The sequence below is a fragment of the Tenrec ecaudatus genome, chromosome 2 (genome assembly GCF_050624435.1).
Source record: "Tenrec ecaudatus isolate mTenEca1 chromosome 2, mTenEca1.hap1, whole genome shotgun sequence".
Taxonomy (NCBI): domain Eukaryota; kingdom Metazoa; phylum Chordata; class Mammalia; order Afrosoricida; family Tenrecidae; genus Tenrec; species Tenrec ecaudatus.
Window position 1 is genome coordinate 198,710,724 of NC_134531.1, and position 21,213 is coordinate 198,731,936.

Below are 21,213 nucleotides of genomic sequence, written 5' to 3' on the forward strand. Positions count from 1 at the left end.
GCATTCTGTAATGCTCACCCTCCCTATAGGATTGCTAAAGACAAAATAAGTACATAAACAAAAGTGGTGAAGACATTTTTTGGTGCCGGCTATCAAGATATAATGTCTGGAGTCTTAAAGGCTGGAAGTTAAACAAGTGGTCATTTAGCAGAGAAGCAACAGCCCACATGGAAGAAATACACCAGTCTATGCGATCATGAGGTGTGCAGGAGCAAGTAACCTGACCACCCATCAGAACACCCAGCCATCAGAACACCCAAAACAAAACAAAACCACCATAGTGTTGAGAATGAGCAGGGTCAGAGCAGAGACCCAAAACCCATCCGCAGAAATAGGAAATACCCTGACAGAAGGGTCACAAGGAAGGGATGAATCAACTAGGAAGCAGTAAATCACCAATGAAACACAGTATTCCTCCAGTTCTTTGACGTTTCTTCACCCTAGTTATCGTGACCCTAGTCCTGCCCTGCAGTTCTGGCTAGAGGATAATCAAATCAAAAATATGCACACTGGGACAGATAACAGCTCACAACATGGATTCCTGGTCAGAAACTCCTCAGGAACAGACATGGGAATAGCTACCCCAGGAGGGGTTGGAGGAAGGGGTAGGAGAAGGGGAGGACAGGGGGACTCATGACAATGGTCTATGCCCATTGCTACCCCCACCCAGGGGGATGCACAACAGAAAGGTGAGTGAGGGGAGCCAACCATTGGTTATAAGATATTAAAATAATAATAATTTATAATCTATCAAGTGATCACAGGATAGGAAGCAAGGAGGGTGGGAAAAAAAGAGAACCTCATACCAAGCGTTCAAATAAGAACATGCTTAGAAAATGATGACGGCAACCTACAAAACATTTCACTTTTATAAACTGGATGATAGTTCTATGACTTTTTAAAAATTACTTGCGTGATTTAAGGACATTCATCATTTAAATACACAGCAGTGTATTAACTTCCCCCCTCCCCCACCAAATTCTCTTATAGTGCACATTAGCTGCCAGTCACTTCTTGACTCTAATCTCTAGTCATCTTTAACATACTAGTCACACAATATGTCATCTTTGGAGATTAGCTTCTTTTATTTAATAAAATATGTTTGAAAAGGAAGTCATACGTGTTGATTTCTATAGTCTTCTGTTTGTTACTTCTTTGTTTACTCATTTGTCTCTTGTTTGTTTGCTTGCGATAAAAATTGTTACTATAGTCCTAAGTCCACTTCAATTTCACTTTCTCTCTTAATTTTTTTAAGCCGTTAACCACATATTTGCATTTGAGAGATATGGAGGATCTGAAGGGATTATCAGTATTTTTTTTCTTTTTAAAAAAACAGACTACATATATTTACACAGCCAATTTCAAGATGAAACCTACAACAATGTTTTCTTAAACCCTCCATATATGTGAGGGTCTTTTTTCTTGTTTCATTGTGGCTTATTTTTCTTATAAATGAATTCCCATGGTGATTGTCCAAATGCAGAGTTGTCACTTGATGAGATTGAGGTTGGGGGAGATCAACTTTGTTAAAACTATAGTGTAAAATATACAGCTTCATTGACCATTGAAAGATGTATATGTGAAACTAAAAAAGAATGACAACAACAATCTATAAAATACTAAAAGAATAAGAAAATTAGATTTTAAGCACTCTAGATGGAAATATTATGGTATGATTAAAAACACACTCAATAGAAAACTTAACAAAATACATTAACACAAAATTTGGCATTTGCCAAAATATAGAACAGAGATTAAATTAAGTAGAGTAAATTTAAGTTTTAGAGTAGTTTTAGATTTATTTTAAATTTTAGGAAATAGTGAGAGACTCCCTTTCAAACCGTTCGATATTAACAGCTTCCTCTGTTATTAACAACTTGCAATTAGTGTGGTAAATTTGTAATAATTGATAAGCCTTTTCTGACAAATATTTATTAACTAACGTCACTCTGAAATCATGGTGCAATACTTGTTAAACCTAGGGGTTAGGAAATGCATAAAGTCGTGTATCCACCATAACAGGAACCACATTACAGAAGAGAACAGTTTCATTGCACTAGAAAATTTCTGACAATATCAATTCACCCCTTCCCATCCCCTTCTGAAGCCCTGGGAACTCACTGATCTTTCATTCTTCCTTCTGTTTTATTAACCAGGTTGTCCTGCAGTCAGGGTCATACAGCATGTTGCCTTTCAAGCTGGTTTCTTTCACTTAGCAAAGGGCAAGTCAGGTTATTGTGCTTGTGTTTGAGGCTTCACACTCCACTTTCATTATTACTAAATAGCATTGCATTCCATACATACCTCATGTGGTTCATCCATTGAGCTATTGGAAATTATCGTGAGTGCTTCCAAATGGGAGTACAGCAGAATAACGCTAGGAACGAAAAACAGACTTGAGGACAATGGCAAATTGTATAAAACTGAAATATTTGTGAAAGCTTTTATGTAGTTTTGTGTCCTTAAATCAATTGGATAAATACCTGCATTTTTTATTGCATGCTAGAGTGTATGATAAAAGTATAATTAACTTTATACTTCCAAACTTTATACAGAAGTAAATAATTATTCCTTTCTTCCAAAAATGAATGGCAGCTTTTATTCCTCTGTATCTTTAACATCTCAGTGTTGTCAATGATATTCATTTCACTCATTATATTAGTTATATAGTTTATCACATTGTTGTCTTCATTTGCAGTTTCCTAACATGAGATCGAGAGAGCCTTTTTATCTACTTATATGCCCTCCGTATATCTTCTTAGATGTCTATTCAGATATTTTTCTCACTTTTAAATTGATTTACTTGTTGTATTCTGAATTTTTTAAGCATTTATGCATTTTAAGTTCAAGTACTTTTTCCATAACATATTTTGCAATTGATTTCTCCCAGTAAGGATGGCAATTCATTATGCAGTAAGACCAAAGCCCTCACACCTGGAACAGTAGAGAACATGATCATGATAAATGGAGAAAATGTTGAAGTTGCCAAAGAATTTTTTCTTGTTTTGATCCACACTCCATGCTCATGGAAGCAGCAATCCGATCAAAAGTTGTTTTCCATTGCCTAAAGCTGCTTCAACAGACATCTGTCGAGTATTGAAAACAAGGGTGATCTTGTGAGAACTATGGTGCACCTGACCCAAGGCATGGTATTTTCCAGTGACTCATTACATGTAGAAGCGGTACAGTGAATAGAAAAGTTTGAAAAAGATTCGATGCATTTATATTGTGGTGCTGGAGGAATATATTCAAAATACATGGACTGCTAAAGGGACACACAGATCTGTACTGGAAGAAGTAACGCCAGAGTGCTCCTTACAGACAAGGATGACAAGACTTCATTTACAATAAGTTAGATACAGTGTCAGGAGTCCAATGCCTGGGAAAGGTGTGGTGTTAGGTCAAGTAGAGGCACTGTGACCAAGAGGAAGTTTCTCCAGGAGGTGCAGGGACACCGTGGCTGCAACCAGGGACTGCAGCATAAGAGCAATGGGGAGGGCGGTTGAGGAGCAGGCAGTGTATTTTTCTCTTGTGCCTGAGGTCACTCTGGCCCATAACCGACTTGAGGGCACCCAAAAAGCACAACAATGTAATGAAATCAGCAATAGGAATCTTGTCTTTTCCTTCTGTGATTATGTACTTTCTTTGTTTTTAAATTATTTTATTAGGTGCTCATACAACTCAAGCCCCTGGCAACAGCTCCTCATTTTTCTTTTTTTTAAATCAATGTATTTGGGACTCATACAACTCCTATCACAATCCATATATACATCAATTGTGTAAAGCACATTTGTACATTCGTTACCCTCATCATTCTCAAAACATTTGCTCTCCACCCAAGCCCCTGTCATCAGGTCCCCATCTTTTCCCCTCCCTCCCCACTTGCCCCTCTCTCATGAACCCTTGATAATTTATAAGTTATTTTGTCATATCTTGCTCTGTCCCACGTCTTCCTATCCCCACTTTTCTGCTGTATGTCTCTGAGGGAGGAGGTCACATGTAGATCCTTGAAATCGGTTCCCCCTTTCCAACCGACCCTCCCTAAGCCCTCCCAGTATCTCCACTCCCACCACTGGTCCTGAAGAGATCATACTCCCTGGATTCCCTGTTTCCCCAGTTCCTATCTGTATCAGTGTACATCCTCTGGTCTAGTCAGACTTGCAAGGTAGCATTCAGATCATTACAGTTGTGGGGGGACGGGGGAATCATTAAGGAACTAGAGAAAAGATGTATTTTTCATCGTTGCTACATAGCACCCTGACTGTCTCATCTCCTCCTCACGACCCTTCTGTATGGGGATGTCCAGTGGCCTACAAATGAGCTTTGGGTCTCCATACCACACTCCCCCGCTCATTCACTATGGTAAGATTTTTTGTTTGATGATTCCTGATACCTGATCCCTTGACAACTTGTGATCGCACAGGCTGGTGTGCTCCTTCCACGTGGGCTTTGTTGCTTCTGAGCTAGATGGCTGCTTGTTTACCTTCAAACCTTTAAGACCCCATCGCTATATCTTTTGATAGCCAGGCACCATCAGCTTTCTTTGCCACATTTGCTTATGCACCCATTTGTCTTCAGCGGTCTTATCAGGGAGTTGTGCACACAATGATATGATATTTTTGTTCTTTGATGCCTGATAACTGATCCCTTCAGCACTTCTTGGTCACACAGGCTGGTGTGCTTTTTCCATGTGGGCTTTATTGCTTCTGAGCCAGATGGCTGCTTGTTTACCTTCAAGACTTTAAGACCCTAGACACTATACCTTTTGATAGCCAGGCACCATCAGCTTTCTTCACCACATTTAGTTGTTCACCCACTTTGTCTTCAGCGCTTGTGTCGGGAAGGTGAGCATCATAGAATGCCAATTCAATAGAAGAAAATATTCTTGCATTGAGGGAGTACTTGAGTGGAGGTCCAATGTCCCTCTGCTACCTTAATACTAACCCTATAAATATATGCACATTTCAATACACAAAGGAATTGAGATTTTTGTGTATGTTTAAATCATTACTTCAATCTTCACCATTTTTTAATCATTTAATTTGGGAGGTGGTACAGCTCTTATCACAATTTATTCATTCATCCGTTGTGTCAAGCACATTTGTACATATGTTGCCATCATCATTTTCAAAACATTTTCTTTCTACTTGAGCACTTGGTATCATATTATACACTTCCATCCCTACCCTTCCTCCCTCATAACCCTTGATAATTTGTAATTGATTTTATGTCTTACACTGACTGATGGCCCCCTTTACCCACTTTACCCCCATCCCCATGGGATGGGTTTATATGTAGATCAAAGTGATCAGTTTCCCCTTTCTCCCCCCACATTCCTCTTACCCTCTTGGTATAGCTAATCTCATTATTGGTCCCGAGTGTTTGATCTATCCTGAATTCCCTGTGCTTTCAGCTCGTATATGTACCTAGCTTGATTTGTGAGGTACAAGTGGGGTCATGAATTTTGGGGGGGGGCATTAAGGAACTAAAGTTGTATGTTTCATTGGGGATATACTGCATCTGACTAGCTTGTCTCTTCCTCGTGACCCTTGTGTAAGGGAATGTCCAACTGTCCTACAAATGGCCTTTGATGCTCCACTCTGTACTCCCCTCATTCACATTGATATGATTATTTGTTCTGGGTCTTTTATGCCTGATACCTTATCCCTTCGACACCTGATGATCACACAGGCTGGTGTGCTTCATCCATGCGGACTTTGCTGCCTTCGCAACAGGTGGCCCTTGTTTAACTCCCAGCTGTTAATACCCCGGGTGATGTGATATCCAGGCACGATCAGTTTTCTTCACCACGTTGGCATATGCACTCATTTTGTCTTCAAAGATCCTGTCAGGAAGGTGAGCATCACAGAATGCCGGCTTATTAGAACAAAGTTTTCTTGTGTTGAGGGAGTACTTGATTAGAGGCCCAATATCTATCTCCTAATTTTACACTTCACATATAAATATATGTACAAAAATTATATTCCATATCATTATATATAAATATATTTGCATATGTATATTTTTGTATTTAGGCCTGTAAATGTCCTTTGACCCCAAGTTATGTCCTCTATTAACTTTTGCTTTCCTCCTGTCCCACTATCATGTTCAGTCTTCAGTAGGGTTACAGTAATTCCTCTCTGCTGCATTACCATGATGTTAATCACTTTTTTAAAAAAATTGTCAATATATATTATTATGTCTTGAGACATAAACATCTCAAGAACACGACCCATACTTAGGGTCCTATTCACTCTCCATGTAGAGCCAATTATTTTTCTTTAATTCCTGCTGGGAGGTGGCTATTTTTGAATGCCAAGAGATGTAATCCCAGGAGTTTTTCTTGTGCCAACAGCTTCCTCGTGTCCTTGGATATATCTAAACACAGATGTGCTAGTTATAAAACATGATTGCTCTTACAGTCTCGGAAATTTTGTGAAATATACATACTCATTTATGTCTTCACATAAAATACTGTTTTCTTGCCAGAAATCCTTGATTATCTACACAACATACAGAAGAACAACTTGTGAGTATCTGTTGCTATGAATTTAATTTTTTTCTCATCTTCCTCATTTTTACTACATGAATAGATGATTTCATTTACTTCTTGTACAGTTCACTGGTTTACACAAAGCACCGCAACTGAGATTAAAATAGAATACATAATTAGGAAATATACTCACACTCATTAACTAATTTTTTATTAAATCTATTTTCAAAAACACTAGTCAGTATAATAGAATTCATACGTGTTCATAAAAACTCAGGGAGATTCTATTGGACCTAGGCATGCTATGCTTCGGAATAGACTTGAAGGCACCATTCAATTGGTGTGGATAATGTGAATAGATCAATGTTTTTAATAACATTATTATATGTGTGCACATGTCTTTCCTTTATATAAAGGAGGTGAATTTCAAAAAAAAAAAACAACTCAGGGAGAGTGGGAAGCAGCATTGTACCTTGCTGATGCTAGAAACTGTGACGGTGCGCAAATAGGCTGTGTGCAGCACAAATCTTCAGTACTTAGTTAGGATAGTATAAATATGTACTACTATATTTACTCAAATACATTTTGTTTGAACAAAAATTATTTGCTTTTTAAAAACACTTTTAATTTGCTATGCATTCAATTTTATGTTGTCTTTCTACAGGGTGACTCAGTGATTATATGACATACATGTAAATTTTACTGGCAAAGTTCCTTCTACTTAAACTATAATTCTAATACTTTCTGATATCATATTATTGGATACATAGGCATTTGGTCATACTTATAATTACAGACATCCTATCAAGACTGCTTCTAGATCAGTACCTGACTATAATTAATCTTACAATGTTTTTCAAATTTGAGGAAATTATAAGTAGATTAATGGATATGTGGGTAAATGAAAAATCCATCAATAAACAAAATATATCTTAAAATTTGGGGGCTTGAAAGAGTATCTTATCAGTTGTTCTATAAAAGTCAAAGAACAGTTTAATATTACATTTGAGGGATAGGAGAATCAAGCAACGCTCTAATCTCCTATGAAAAATTCTACCATGCCTGATAGACCCATCCACCTTCAAATACGAAGCTAAAGAATTACCTATTTTAAGCTTTCCAAACTCTACTCATACCATTACAGGATATTTTATATTGTCGTGTACATTAAAAAAATGACACTATAAAAAAGCATAGTGTTGTGATTTACATTTACTTTTTGTTTACTTATTAGAATTCAGTCAGTATTGTTTGAGAGGTCAACATTGAGACACTGAACAGAGATAGGACTGAGACAAAGAACATGCGGGTAAGAGTGGCTTTATTAGGGCAGGGAAAGAGCTCCCAGGAGGGAAGGGAGAGCAGAGGACAGGGCAGGAGCATGTTGAGCTCCTGGGCGGTTCTGAAACCCAACAAGTTGGGTCAGGGAAACCGCAGCTTGTCGGTGAAGCGGTGGGAGCTATATAGGGCCCCAGCTGCAGGACCTTGAGTCAGGATGAGATCTAGGGGAATGCCTTTGTTGTTTGCCAACCTACTCCCTCTAGTGCTGGGACAAAGGCTGCACAATCTTGGTCTGGAGTGATAAGCTCCTTAGAATGTTGGGACAGAAGATGTATACTTCAATAGGTCATTTATCTTCCCCAGAGGATGGAAATGGGGGCTTTAAAGTTCTATCCCCCTGAGGAACCTGAGAGGAGATGGGAGCTACCTAGTCTAGAAGCAGCCCAAACACTATTTATTTGCTTCACTGTAGCTGCAACAATGAGCAAAAGCTAGCATGTGAGGAAGGCTCAGGACCAGGTAATATTCCGTTCAGTTGTGCTTAAGGTCCCAATGGATCACAGCCAATCCAATTGTACTTAACAACAACAATGGATGTAGGTGCACATTGCATTGCTATCCAAAAGGTAAACAGTTCGAAACCACCAGATGCTGCATGGGACAAAGGTGGGGCTTTCTACTCGCACAAAGAGTTACAGTCTCAGAAACCCACAGGTGCAGGTCTACACTGCACTCTCCAGTCACTCAGAGAGGGTATTGAAGCTGTAGCAGGGATTAATAGACTCATTTATTTTGTCTATTCATCATACAGTTATTTCATTTTAACTTTTGTATGTAATTTTCTAAGTTGCATAATTACAATAAGAATTATATTGTAGAATATGTGAATAATTTAAATTAAATATGATAGCTTAAATAAATGAAACCTGCTATAATTATGATTCCATTGGTTAACTATGGTATCTAGCCTAAATAAGAATAAAAATACTGTTTACAATGTAATAAAATATTTTACAAAAGTGCAGATAGAGAAAATGAGAAGTCTAAAGAAAACCACACCTTCTTAGCTGTTAATATGAACAAATATATATTGCCAACAGAAAAAGATTATCAGAAAGAATAATTCTGCAGGGGAGTTTCAAAACTTAAAAAATCTCGGATGGAGGTGGAAATAGAGATAAAAATAATATTTTTCCTCAATAGGGAGAAAATGAAATAAAACTACTCATTAAAAATTGAGATATTCTGATAAAACTATAATCTACTCTCACTCTATGAGTTGTATTTTGGTCACCAACTAATTATATACTTAATGTGTCCTAATAATAATGTACATAAATATAAATTACCTATATTAATGCAACTAATCTGCCGAACAAACTTTAGATCTTTGACTCCCAATATTACAAGTGCATTAGTTGTAGAAAAGAAAACCAACCTGAGCACAACTTATTTTGCTGCCACTCAGAAATAATTTGCCCCAGGAAAATACTATAGGAGAGAGGACTAATATTATGGTATGTCATATTACGAAATGCAAGAGGTAGGAAATATAATGGATAAATGTGGATCGACGCACATAATTAAAATATCCTCCTTATATTCTTGTTCTTTTTTATTTTTTAGGAATTTTTTAATGTGTCTCAAATTTTTAAAGAAACTATACTACAATGCCTAACTCTACCACAGTGACTGAATTTCTACTCTCAGGATTTTCTGATGTGTGGGAGTTCAGAGTCTGGCATGCAATATTATTTTTACTAATGTACTTGGCGACTCTCACAGGGAATCTTCTCATTGTCACAGTGATCACTGTTGACCAAAGACTTCATACCCCCATGTATTTCTTTATCCTGAATCTGTCTGTCTGGGACATGTGTTACATTTCTGTGACTGTACCCAAGGCGTGTGTCATCTTCCTGCTAAACAACAGGGTGATTTCCATGGTTGGATGTGCAGCTCAGGTTTTCCTCGTGGTGTTATGTGCTTATGCAGAGTTGCTGCTGCTCACCATCATGGCCCGTGACCGCTACGTGGCCATCTGCCAGCCCCTCCACTACCATGTGATCATGACCCCTCGTGTCTGTGTCCAAATGACGCTGGCCTCTGTGCTCAGTGGTCTGGTCTATGCCGGTGTTCACACTGGGAACACATTCCATTTGTCCTTCTGTCATTCTAATGTGGTTCATCAGTTTTTCTGTGATATTCCCTCTCTGATGAAGCTCTCCTGCTCTGACACCTTAACCAATGACATTTTAAATTTTGTCTTTACAATGATAGTGGGTGGTGGCTCCTTTTCCTTCATCACCATGTCTTATGTTCACATATTTTCTACTGTGCTCAAGTTTCCAACGAGAGGAGAACGAAGAAAGGCCTTTTCCACCTGTATCCCGCATATCCTCATTGTCATAATTTTCCTGGGCTCTGGTGTTTCTGTATATCTGAAGCCAACCTCCAACTCCCCTCTAATACAGGACATGATCATTTCTGTGTTCTATTCTATAGTTCCTCCTTTATTGAATCCTATTATCTATAGTCTTAGAAACAAACAGATAAAGGAGGCTATAAAGCAAGTTATGAGAAGAACACTCACTTCTCTCAGGAAAACCAAGGCCGGGTTTCATTCTGCTCTGCATAGTGTCACCACGTATTAGAACTGACTCAGTGACCCTGAACAACAACAACACAGGGTAATTGGCTCAATGACTGTGAGTTTTGTTGATTTGGATGCTAAGTGCATTAAAATAACAATATTCATAATGACAACAACAACATGGAATGCATTGTCTGTCTGTAAATTTCCATATAGTTCTGGCTTGTATGCTACTGGAAATTTTGCTCGTTTTCAAATGTCAGTACTAGCAGAATCCCTGATGGTAGAATGGTTTCAGTGGGGCTTCTATACTAAAACAAACTATGAAGAAAAAATAGTGATCAACTCATGAAAATTAATTATGAAAATGTTATATATGACAATTAAAAAGTATTTTATAGTTTTATTTTGGACAAATCATCAAAAGGGATGAATTACTCATTAGAGAAAGACTTCATATTGGTGATGTAGTGACTCATTGAGGAGAATGAAGCCCCAGTGAGATGGATTGGTACACTATCCAAAATGCTGTACATGTCAGCAAATGTCAAGATGATCTATTAGCAGGCAACATTTGGGTCTAACCTCTGTCCTTATCTGCCTATATTTCACTCAAAGATGGTGGAATGAAAAGTTCTACATCAAAATTACCTTCACTTTGCTCAGTACTCCAACTGTTCTACCTCAGGACGTCAAAATTGTATGGCACTATATCATTGTGTGGCAAAAATTCATTGTGTGGCAAACATGCAATATATCTGATCAAAATTTTGTTCAAATTGGTAAATGTTGTCTAACCAAGAGTTGCTTCATGACATGCATCTTAAAAACTCATATAAATATATTTACTGGGGGCCCAATTGTTTGAATAGTGTATCTCTTCATAGCATCTGCCATTGACCTCAGGTTTTCTTACATTTCTTGGATGAATGTCTTGGAGGTCACTAGTTCTAGTGTATGGATTGTGTGGAGGTCCCTGGTACAATTGTATTGATTGGTACAGGAACTGTTAAAGCCCCCAATAAATTGTTCTACGTTATATATACAAATACATATATATTAATGATTTCTGTGTTATAAATGTGTATATAACATATATACTGCGTTATTTCCCACAATCTTATATTCTTATGTGAATTTTGTACAAACTGAAGTAGTTCCTTAAACTGAGAACCTAGTTTATTTTATCTTAGTTCCATAACCCCAAAATATTTCCCAACATTGCTTCTTCTGAGTGTCTGTAATGTATTGTTTTCTCTCGATGCTATGAGTTTCTTGATTAAGCTTTTGACCATCAGCATGTATAGGAAAAAATTAATAATATATAACAAACATCAGAGTAAATTATTAACCACATGCTATGTAATAAAATGCTGATTATTTTGTAATGAATGTAGAAACTTTCATATAATAGAAAGGTTAGTCTTTATTATTATTTTTATCTGTACAACTTTGGGCATTAAATGTCATGAAACAGAAATCTCTGTTTACCTGACATAAAAGGAAAATTCAACTATTTTTCAATAAAATGATTACTTATGACTAATAAATATTCTGTGAAAGCCTGAACCTACAAGACATGTACAGAAACAGAAATCACTAATACTAAAACTTGAGTACAAGGAAGTGCACAGACAAAAAATGGAAACACTCCCATTAAGAGGCAGGATTGGATAATCTTGCATCGTTTCAAATCATAAAAGTTCTTTTCCTGTGTTGGACTCCATCTTATTCACTCCATCCACATGCTGAGGAAATAATTTGAAAAATTGTACTCTGTGCATGAGAAAAAGGCATCAAAATTGGAGCAAGATTGATGAACAGTTTATAATACGAAAAAATACTTGCTTGCAAAAATAGAAAAGCTTTTAAGCATTTAATAACGAAGAGCACAAATTGCAGTCTTCATGTACAAAGTTTTCAATGAACATAATGAAGCATTCTGGAATTCCCATTCTTCCAAATTCTTCCAAAAACCGTTCATATTTTTATGATCTATATAGTCAAATGTCTTTGCATAGGCAATATATTACAACTAAGCATATTTATGATATTCTCTGCTTTCAGCCAAAATTCTTCTGATATCAGCAATAATAACACCTGACTACAATTAATTATTCAATAACCACCAGTTTTTTCAATATTAGCCATAATTTCCTATGTATTAGGAATATGCATAGACATAATCAATAAATAGAAGTATATATCTTTGTGATATTCTCTGAGTTCAGCCAAAACATCAGCAATGATAATTTCATATTTGTCTTCTGAATATAGCTTAAATTTCCTGCGGTTTATTGTCCTTGTATTTCTGCAAACCATTTTCAAATTACCTAAGAAATATTTGAGTGTTTGATGCTACTGATAGTGTTCAATTATTTACACATTCTGCTGAAATACCTTTATTTGAATTCAGCACGATTGCGGATTTCTTCCAGTTGTTTTTTCAGATAGTTATATCCCAACTTTCTTGGCACACACAACTTTGTACTTCAAGGATTTGCTATCTTCCTAACAGAGCATGAAAACTAAGTTTCACCAGTTGCAACACGATAAGAATGGTATGGAATTGGAACATGCATTTTACCATATGGCTCAATATGGTACATTGAAACTAAAATGCATCACTACATGATGGTTTATCTAATGTATTCTGAAAATTTTAGTAATTCCAGAGAAGATACCATTTACATGAAAAGTATCAACAGAATTGTTGGAAAAAACGTATACATTTTAACATTAGTGTTCCATGGAGGGTCTCCTTCCTTGCCTGAAGGGAGCCAATTTCTAGGGATATAGTTTTCCACTTTACGTGGAAGATGGTGGCAAAAAAACTTGTTGCCATACATGTATTATTTCTGTCGCCTCAAACTACATATAAGCACAGAATACATGCAGCGGCACGGTCTCCTTCTGGTGAGTTAATAAAAGAGAAGATCTTATATAAAAATCAAATGATAAACTAGGAAAAATATCACATGAGGATGGAAATATAATATTTTAAAACCTGTTATATGGTATTTCTATTCACAACTTTTTGAGACTATGACATTGAGTGGAAATATACACATTATTACATGTAGGTTTGATATTTGTGGCTAATATATGTGGTGAAGCTTAAATGCGAAAAGGGGAGAAAAATTCTTAGACATGACAGGAATGAGTCCGGGGGCCTTGTTTGGGACTCAGGCCCAGAGTCCTGAGAGACACCAACATCAATTGGCACAACCTGGATCAAAACTCAGTGTCCTAGTGCTACCTTCATAAATAGTGATCAGGGTTTTGAAAGTTCATGTTAGTCATATAATGTGCAACTACCGTTGTTTCTCTATCCAAAAGGGGAAGGGTTGAACTATGAAAGACACATGAAAACAATCAGTCCAATGGAAGCATCCAACTCCACAACCTAAGATCAGAAAAATTACATAGTACCTGGCTCTCACAACCAACATCTCAGAAATGTATCAAGTTAGAATGTCTGGCGTAGAGTTAAAGAGGAAAATGTGAAATAGAAATTAATATCATAAAATGGAGCCATGCTGACTGGTCAGAAAGAGACTGGTAGGACCTCCAAAAAGTTCCTTCAATTCGGGAACTGATTTGACCTCCATGTTAAACTAATCAACCATTTAAGATCAAAAGGTAGCATTTACTCATATTCAAAGTCCAGAAGATTATGAAAGAAGGAAGGATGGAAATAAGACATGCAAAGATGAATTAGGATAAGCAATGGTACATTGAAGGGATTATAATGATAAATTGAATCAGAATATGTAAAATAATTATCTGCTCAGGAACTTTCTTTTTTTTTTTAAACAATTTATTAGGGGCTCATACAACTCTTATAACAGTCCATAATATACATACATCGATTGTATAAAGCACATCTGTACATTCTTTTCCCTAATCATTTTTTTCTCCTCTTTTCTTTTTTTACATTTTATTAGGGACTCATACAACTCTTATCACAATCCATACATATACATACATCAACTGTATAAAGAACATCCATACATTCTCTGCCCCAATCATTCTCAAAGCATTTGCTCTCCACTTAAGCCCTTTGCATCAGGTCCTCTTTTTTTTCCCCTCCCTCCCAGCTCCCCCCTCCCTCATGTGCCCTTGGTAATTTATACATCGTTATTTTGTCATATCTTGCCCTATCTGGAGTCTCCCCTCCCCCCCTTCTCTGCTGTCCCTCTCCCAGGGAGGAACTTTCTTAAAGTTCAGGAGGTTTCTGGCTATCCATTCATTTTCTTTTTTTTTGTGGGGGTGGGGGGTAACGGGGAAACAGGGCACTAACCCACCCAAGGGGAGGGTATTATTTATATCTCCACAGGGAAAGAGGGACCAGATTCAACCTGGTGCTCCAAGATGTGAATGCAACATGGAGTAGGGAACCAGTGGAGAGGTCTGAGGGGCCATCTTCAATCCCAACTATGTGTAGAACTACCCCTACCCCCCGAGAAGAACTTATTTCAGAGGACAGCACTGAAGTTGCAACTCGGGGGGAGGGACATGTCTGATCAGACCACATGGGAGCAAATGAAAGGTGAGGAAGAGAAAGTGGAGCACATCATGACCCACCAAGCCATGTAGATGATATCCCCGCTCAGAGCAGCCAATGCACAGAGAAGACCGTATGGACAGCCTCACTATGAGACACAGCATCCCTCACTGACCCATAGCCCTACAGGGGACAACTCTGGAGACACAGTGTGGGAATTGCACACAATCTGACCCCACCACACCGATGAAAAACACCAAGGAGTGCAACAGAACAGCAAGGGGAACAGATCAATGAAATACCCTGGGAACACAAAAAAACAGACTTTGGGGCAAGGGCATAGCACCCATCAGACTCTACCAGAAAACACTTGTAAAGGCCAACGGTCCTTGAACTATCTACAGGCTTTTCCTTTTTAAATTTTGTCATTGATTTGTTGTTGTTGTTTTGTTTTCTTTTGTTGCTCTGTTTTGCTGTGTGTTGTTTTGTTGCATGTTATTATCTCCACAGGTCTGCTAAATAGGCTGGATGAACAATCTGGAGGAGAAAACGATGGGACCAACAGGTCCGAGGAGACATGGGAGAGGGGCATGTAGGGACAAGGCAAGGGGTTTGATAAACCCAGGGATGAGGCAACAGCAAGTGATACAAAATCACTAGTGAGGAGGGTGTAGGGGTCTGGCAGGGCTTGATAAAGGATAATGAAATTGGGAAGAATTACTGAAACCCAAATAAAAGTTGAGCATGATAGTGGGACAAGAAGAAAGTAAAAGGAAATAGAGGAAAGTACTAGGAGGCATTTACAGAAGTCTAAATACAGACATGTACATATGTAAGTATCTTTATAATAACGATGAGGAAAGAGATCTATGTACATATATTAAAAGGTTTAATTCATTAGGGTAGCAGAAGGACTTTGGGTCTCCACTCAAGTACTCCCTCAATGGAAGAATACTTTGTTATATTAAACTGGCATTCATGATGCTCACCTTCCCAACTGGATCACTGAAGACAAGTGGGTGCGTAAGCAAATGTGGCGAAGTAAGCTGAGGGAACCCAGCTATCAAAAGCTATAGCATCTAGGGTCTTAAAAGCAAGAAGGTAAACAAGCGGCCATCTAGCTCAGAATTATCAATGCCCACATGGAAGAAGCACACCAACCTGTGTGGTCACAAGGTATCAAAGGGATCAGGTATCAGACATCAAAGAACAAAAAAAAAATCAAACATTGTGAATGAGGAGGAGTGCAGATTGTGGAACCAAGATCCATCTGTAGGCAACTGGACATCCCCTTACAGAAGGGTCATGGGGAGGAGATGAACCATTCAGGGCGCAGGGCAGCAATGATGAAACATACAACTTTCCTCTAGTTCCTTCCCCCACCCCCACTACCATGATCCCAATTCTACCTTAAACATCTGGTTAGACCAGAGGAGGTACACTGGTACAGATAGGAACTGGAAACATGGAGAATCCAAGGCAGATGATCCCTTCAGGACCCGTGTTGAGAGTGGAGATACCGGGAGGGTGGAGGGGAAAGGAGGAACCAATTACAAGGAGCTACATATAACCTCTTCCCTGGGGGATGGACAACAGAAAAGTGGGTGAAGGGAGACATCAGACAGTGTAAGATATAACAAAATAATAATTTATAAATTATCAAGGGTTCATGAGGGAGAGGGGTGTGGGGAGTGAGGGGGAAATATGAGGAGCTTCTACCAAGGGCTCAGGTAGAAATCAAATGTTTTGGGAATGATGATGGCAACAAAGGTACAAATGTGCTTGGCACAACAGATGCATATATGGATTGTGAAAGAGCTGTATGAGCCCCCAGTAAAATGATTTAAAATACAGTGCAGGAGGTCAGAAGTCTTATTTCAGGACATTGGCTCTAGAAAAATTTTTCCCTGGTGACTCTAGAGGAAGATCTTTGTCTTCTTTCAATGTGTGTGGGCTTCATGTTTCTTGGAGCGTTCCATGTGTCTTATCAATTTTGCAGTAGTGTACTGGGATCCCAGAACTAAATCACTTCGTCTGGAGAGGTTATGACATTTCCCTCTGCTCACTTCTCTCTTCTTTCTCTCTTATTAGTGAAAAGCTGGTGCAGTCTACAGCCCAGGGAATTTTTTTTCATATCAAATCAGGATGTAACCTGAAACACCAATAATCTGAATCAACCCCATTTTCCCATCAGTTTTTTTAAAAAATAATTTGGTGGATTGTGCTTGGCCGTGATGCTGGAAGACATGATGCTGGAAGACAATAATGAAGGACTAGGCTCACCACTTCAGAGGAAAAAGCCACTGAAAACCTGAATTATAGCTTTGAAGCACTCCCAGAGACTGAAAGATTAAACAAAAGAAGCAGAACATTGTTAGAGATACTGCCAGCGGATGAGCCCCTCAGTCTTCAGGGCACTTGGCATGTGTATAAAGAGATGCTACCTTTGAGGAATATCAACCATGGTGAGGTGATTCAGGTAAAGCTTGTGAGAGTGGAGCTTTTGGGATCTTCATTTGCTGATGGGCATAACTCGAGATAAATAAAAACAGCTGCAAAAATATTCCAATGATTGGAACATGGAATGTGCAATCTATGAATTTAGGAAAACTCGAATGGGCCAAAAAATGAAACGAAACACATGAAGATCTATATCCTAGGCATTTGTGAGCTGAAACAGACTGTTATTGGCCAACTTGATTCAGAAAATCACATGAATTACAATGTCGGATATAACCCAACCAAGAGGAATGTCCTGTCATTCATTGTCAGAAAGCAGCTTGCAAGCACCATCATGAACGACTGCCTGTGGAAGCCTGATTGTATCTCTCCACCTTTGAGGAAATGCAAGAATTCTTCCCTGGCTGCAGCACTAGTTTTTGTGGTTGGTGCATCGATTCGAATCAATACAATTAATATTCAAATTCATTCACCAACCACAAAACCTAGTGATGAAGCCAGTGAGGAAATCTACCAATGACTTCAGCAGAAATTCATAAAATATATAATGAAGATGCATTGTTAGTTTTGGGTGATTAGAATGCAGAAATTGGAAACAAAGAGGAAGTAAAAGAAGTTGGAAAAGTTTGGCTTGGTGATAGAAATGAAGCTGAAGATTGTGTTTGCAAAACCAAAGATCTGTTCTTAGATGCATTTGAATTGTGGTGCTGGAAAGGAATATTGAAAATACTATAGGCTACTAAAAGGAAAAACCGATCTGTGTTGACAGAAGTAAGGTCAGAGTGTTCCTTAGGGGCAAGGATGACAGGAATGAGTCTCACGTACTTGAACATATTATCACGGGAGATCACGCCTGGGGAAACCATCATGTGTGGTAAAGGGTAAGGTCAGCGGATGAAAGGGAGGATCTCAAGGAGATGCAGTGGAGCAGTGGCTGCAACAATGGGCTCTGTCATAGGAACAATTGTGCGGATGGCACAGTACCAGGCAGTGTTTTCTTCTGCTGTGAATAGGGTCACTGTAAATCAGAGCCGACTGCACAGCATCTAACAACAACAATCTGAAACATCACACCAATCCCTTTCATCAAAGAGATATATCCATAATACAGTTATTTCACCCAACTTAATCTTCTTACCCATCAATTGTCTGTCAATGTAATATATTTTAGTGACTTATTTGGTGCTGTTTTTGTAAGCTATGTCACACAGATACTTAAAATGCGAACAGGGTCACCCAAGGTGAACAGGTTTTATCAGAACTTCGAGGCCAAGAAGTGACTTTGAAAAAGGGAAAAGTAGTCCATTGCTCAGGATTTAGCCTCTCAAACACTCACACATTATAGTGGAGCATTATGTGACACAGTGTTCAAAGAAGGAATAGATTCTGCACTGTTGGAATAATTGGAAATATAAATTCTGCTGGAATGGCATTGAAGAGCAGAAAGAATTGAATCTATAAAACACTTGAAAATCTGTCTTAAAGTATGTACTGAGATGCCTTTGGAAGCTATTTCACCAGAATTTCAAATACCAAGAGGGTCAGCCAAAGTGAACAGTTTTCACAGGAGCTTAAAAACTAAGAACAAACAACAAAGTAGAAAAAAAGTTAGAGATTTCTTTGGAGAGCTTTGAAAAACAAATGACTAATTCATAGAAAGTCCCATTTTCAACAACAAAAAGGTGGCTGTACACATGGACTTCCCCAGATGAAACACAGAAATCAAATTGACTACATCTGTGGGAAAAGACCAATGGGGACGCTCAATAGCAACAGCTAAAACAAGGGCAGGGAAATACTGGCGATATAGCCACCAATTTCTCCTATGTAAGTTCTGGATAGATTTGAGGAAATCAAAAAACAAGTCTGAGGGTGGAGGCTTTCCTACAATGCATTTCTAAGACAGCTCAAGAATAGTTTTGATGCATTCAACACTGGTAACGAAAGGCCGTGTGGGGACATCAGGAACACAATTCATGAAATAAAGTAAAGGTTATAAAAAAAGTAAAGAATGAAAGAAAACATAAGCTTGAATATCAGAAGTTCTGAAAATTGCTCGTAATCAGAAAGTAGTTAAAGCAATGGAAGAAATGATGAAGTCAGAGTTTAAATGAGTCTCTCTTCCCCCGCTTCTCTGCCGTCCATAGGGCAAGATATGACAAAATAACAATCTGTGGATTTTCAAGGGTTCATGAGGGAGGGGGGAGCAGGGAGGGAGGGGAAAAAAGAGGACCTGATACAAAGGGCTTAAGTGGAGAGCAAATGCTTTGAGAGTGATTGGAGCAGGGAATGTGCAGATGTGCTTTATACAATTGATGTATGTATATGTGTGGATTGTGATAGGAGTTATATGAGCCCCTAATAAATTGTAAAAAAAGAAAAGAAAAAAAAGAGTTTAAATGAATATTCAAAGGTAACTGGAGAAGTAAATGACAACTATTTAATGAAATGTGCAAAGAACTAGAATTGGGAAATCAAGATGTAAAACAAGCTCAGAATATCTTAAACTGAAAAACCTCAAGAAAATATTCAAGCCAGGATTTGTACATTGAAAGAATCTCTGGGCAAAATATTTTAAATGCACAAATCATCAAAACAAGATGCAAGGAATACACACTCACTGTAGCAAAAAAAAACCTAGGCACAACTCCACCATTCCTGGAGTTTACATATGTGCAAAACCCATGTGCTGAAGGAAGAAGTTCAAGCTTTACTGAAGGCATCGCCAAGCACAAAGATCCAGGAATTGATGGAGTGCCAATTAAAATGTTTCGGCAAAGTGATGAAGGACAAGAAATTGTCAACTCCCCTATAACCTGAAGTTTAGAATGCTGCTACTAGACCAACTGCCTAGAAGAGATCCATATTTGTGCCAATTCCAAAGAAAAGTGGCATAATAGAGGGCACAGGCTATAGAAAACTGTCAATGATACTGCACACAAATAGAATTTTGCTCAAGATGATCCAACAATGGTTGCAGCAGTATATTCACAGGGAACTGCCAGAAGTTCACACCTGATTCGAAGCACATTGTGAAGAAGGGATATATTGCAGATTTTCGATAGACCTTGGCTGAAAACAGAGAATAACAGAAAGATGTTTACTTGTGTTTTATTGACTATAACAAGGTACTCAACTGTGGGAATCTTAAACATTATGGATAACCTTGAGGAAAATGGGAATTTCACAATACTTTATTGTGCTGATGTGGAACTCAGGCACAGATCAAGAGAAAGCCATTTCTTCTAGTGAAAACAGTCATCAGAAATATAGTCTTCCCATCATTATTCCAGAAAATGAATGTGTAGCTTATTGAGAAGCAAAAAGTCCTTTCTTCAAAGTATTAATACTCTTATCCAGTAAGGAAAATAAATTTGTGTGTATGCTATAGATGACTTCAATACTTTCAACCAGTGAATATTTGTTTTGTTGAAAACAATGCATTTCAACAAAGATGTTCTATTAAAGGGATAGTTTGTCCTCATAATGATTATGTTTTGTTAATTTGTTGAAGGATGACAGAAACAAAAAATTAGCATACAACATTTACTAGAATTTAGGAAAGGAATTAGTTCCTGACCCAGGGTCACTTATTGATATGTTTGTTCCCAGTGTTCATCTTCATTCTGCCAAACCGTTGGTATTAGGGACACCTTTGCAGACATCAGAACCATCTAGCGGCCCCACAGTGACAGGTTCTCTGTAGCTCTGACTTGAATGCTGTCAAGATGATAGAAGATAGATGTCCTCTCCTTGACTATCATTCACAGCTGGAAAATGAAAGGTCAAATGTATGTTTAATTTCCAGCAATTAGACTACATCAGGGAGGCCTAGGAGCTTACTGGGTTATGAGCCGGGCTTCTCCCCATAACGTCAGC

At 38.1% G+C, this 21,213-nt stretch overlaps 1 protein-coding gene across 1 annotated transcript; it reads left to right on the forward strand.

Moving 5' to 3' along the window:
* Positions 1-9,444: 9,444 nt before the first annotated feature.
* On the forward strand, positions 9,445-20,353 carry LOC142440353 (olfactory receptor 14C36-like). The gene is made up of 2 exons (XM_075542814.1): positions 9,445-10,347; positions 20,294-20,353. Exons 1-2 carry the CDS (start codon positions 9,445-9,447, stop codon positions 20,351-20,353), a joined length of 963 nt encoding a protein of 320 aa, XP_075398929.1.
* The last annotated feature ends 860 nt before the right edge of the window (positions 20,354-21,213 follow it).

Excerpts from the sequence above, each read along its gene's own strand:
- LOC142440353 (XM_075542814.1), top strand. The coding sequence starts at position 9,445 with ATGCCTAACTCTACCACAGTGACTGAATTTCTACTCTCAGGATTTTCT. Across the intron at positions 10,348-20,293 it reads TAAAGGAGGCTATAAAGCAA|ATGATCCAACAATGGTTGCA; the intron begins GTTATGAGAAGA and ends ATTTTGCTCAAG.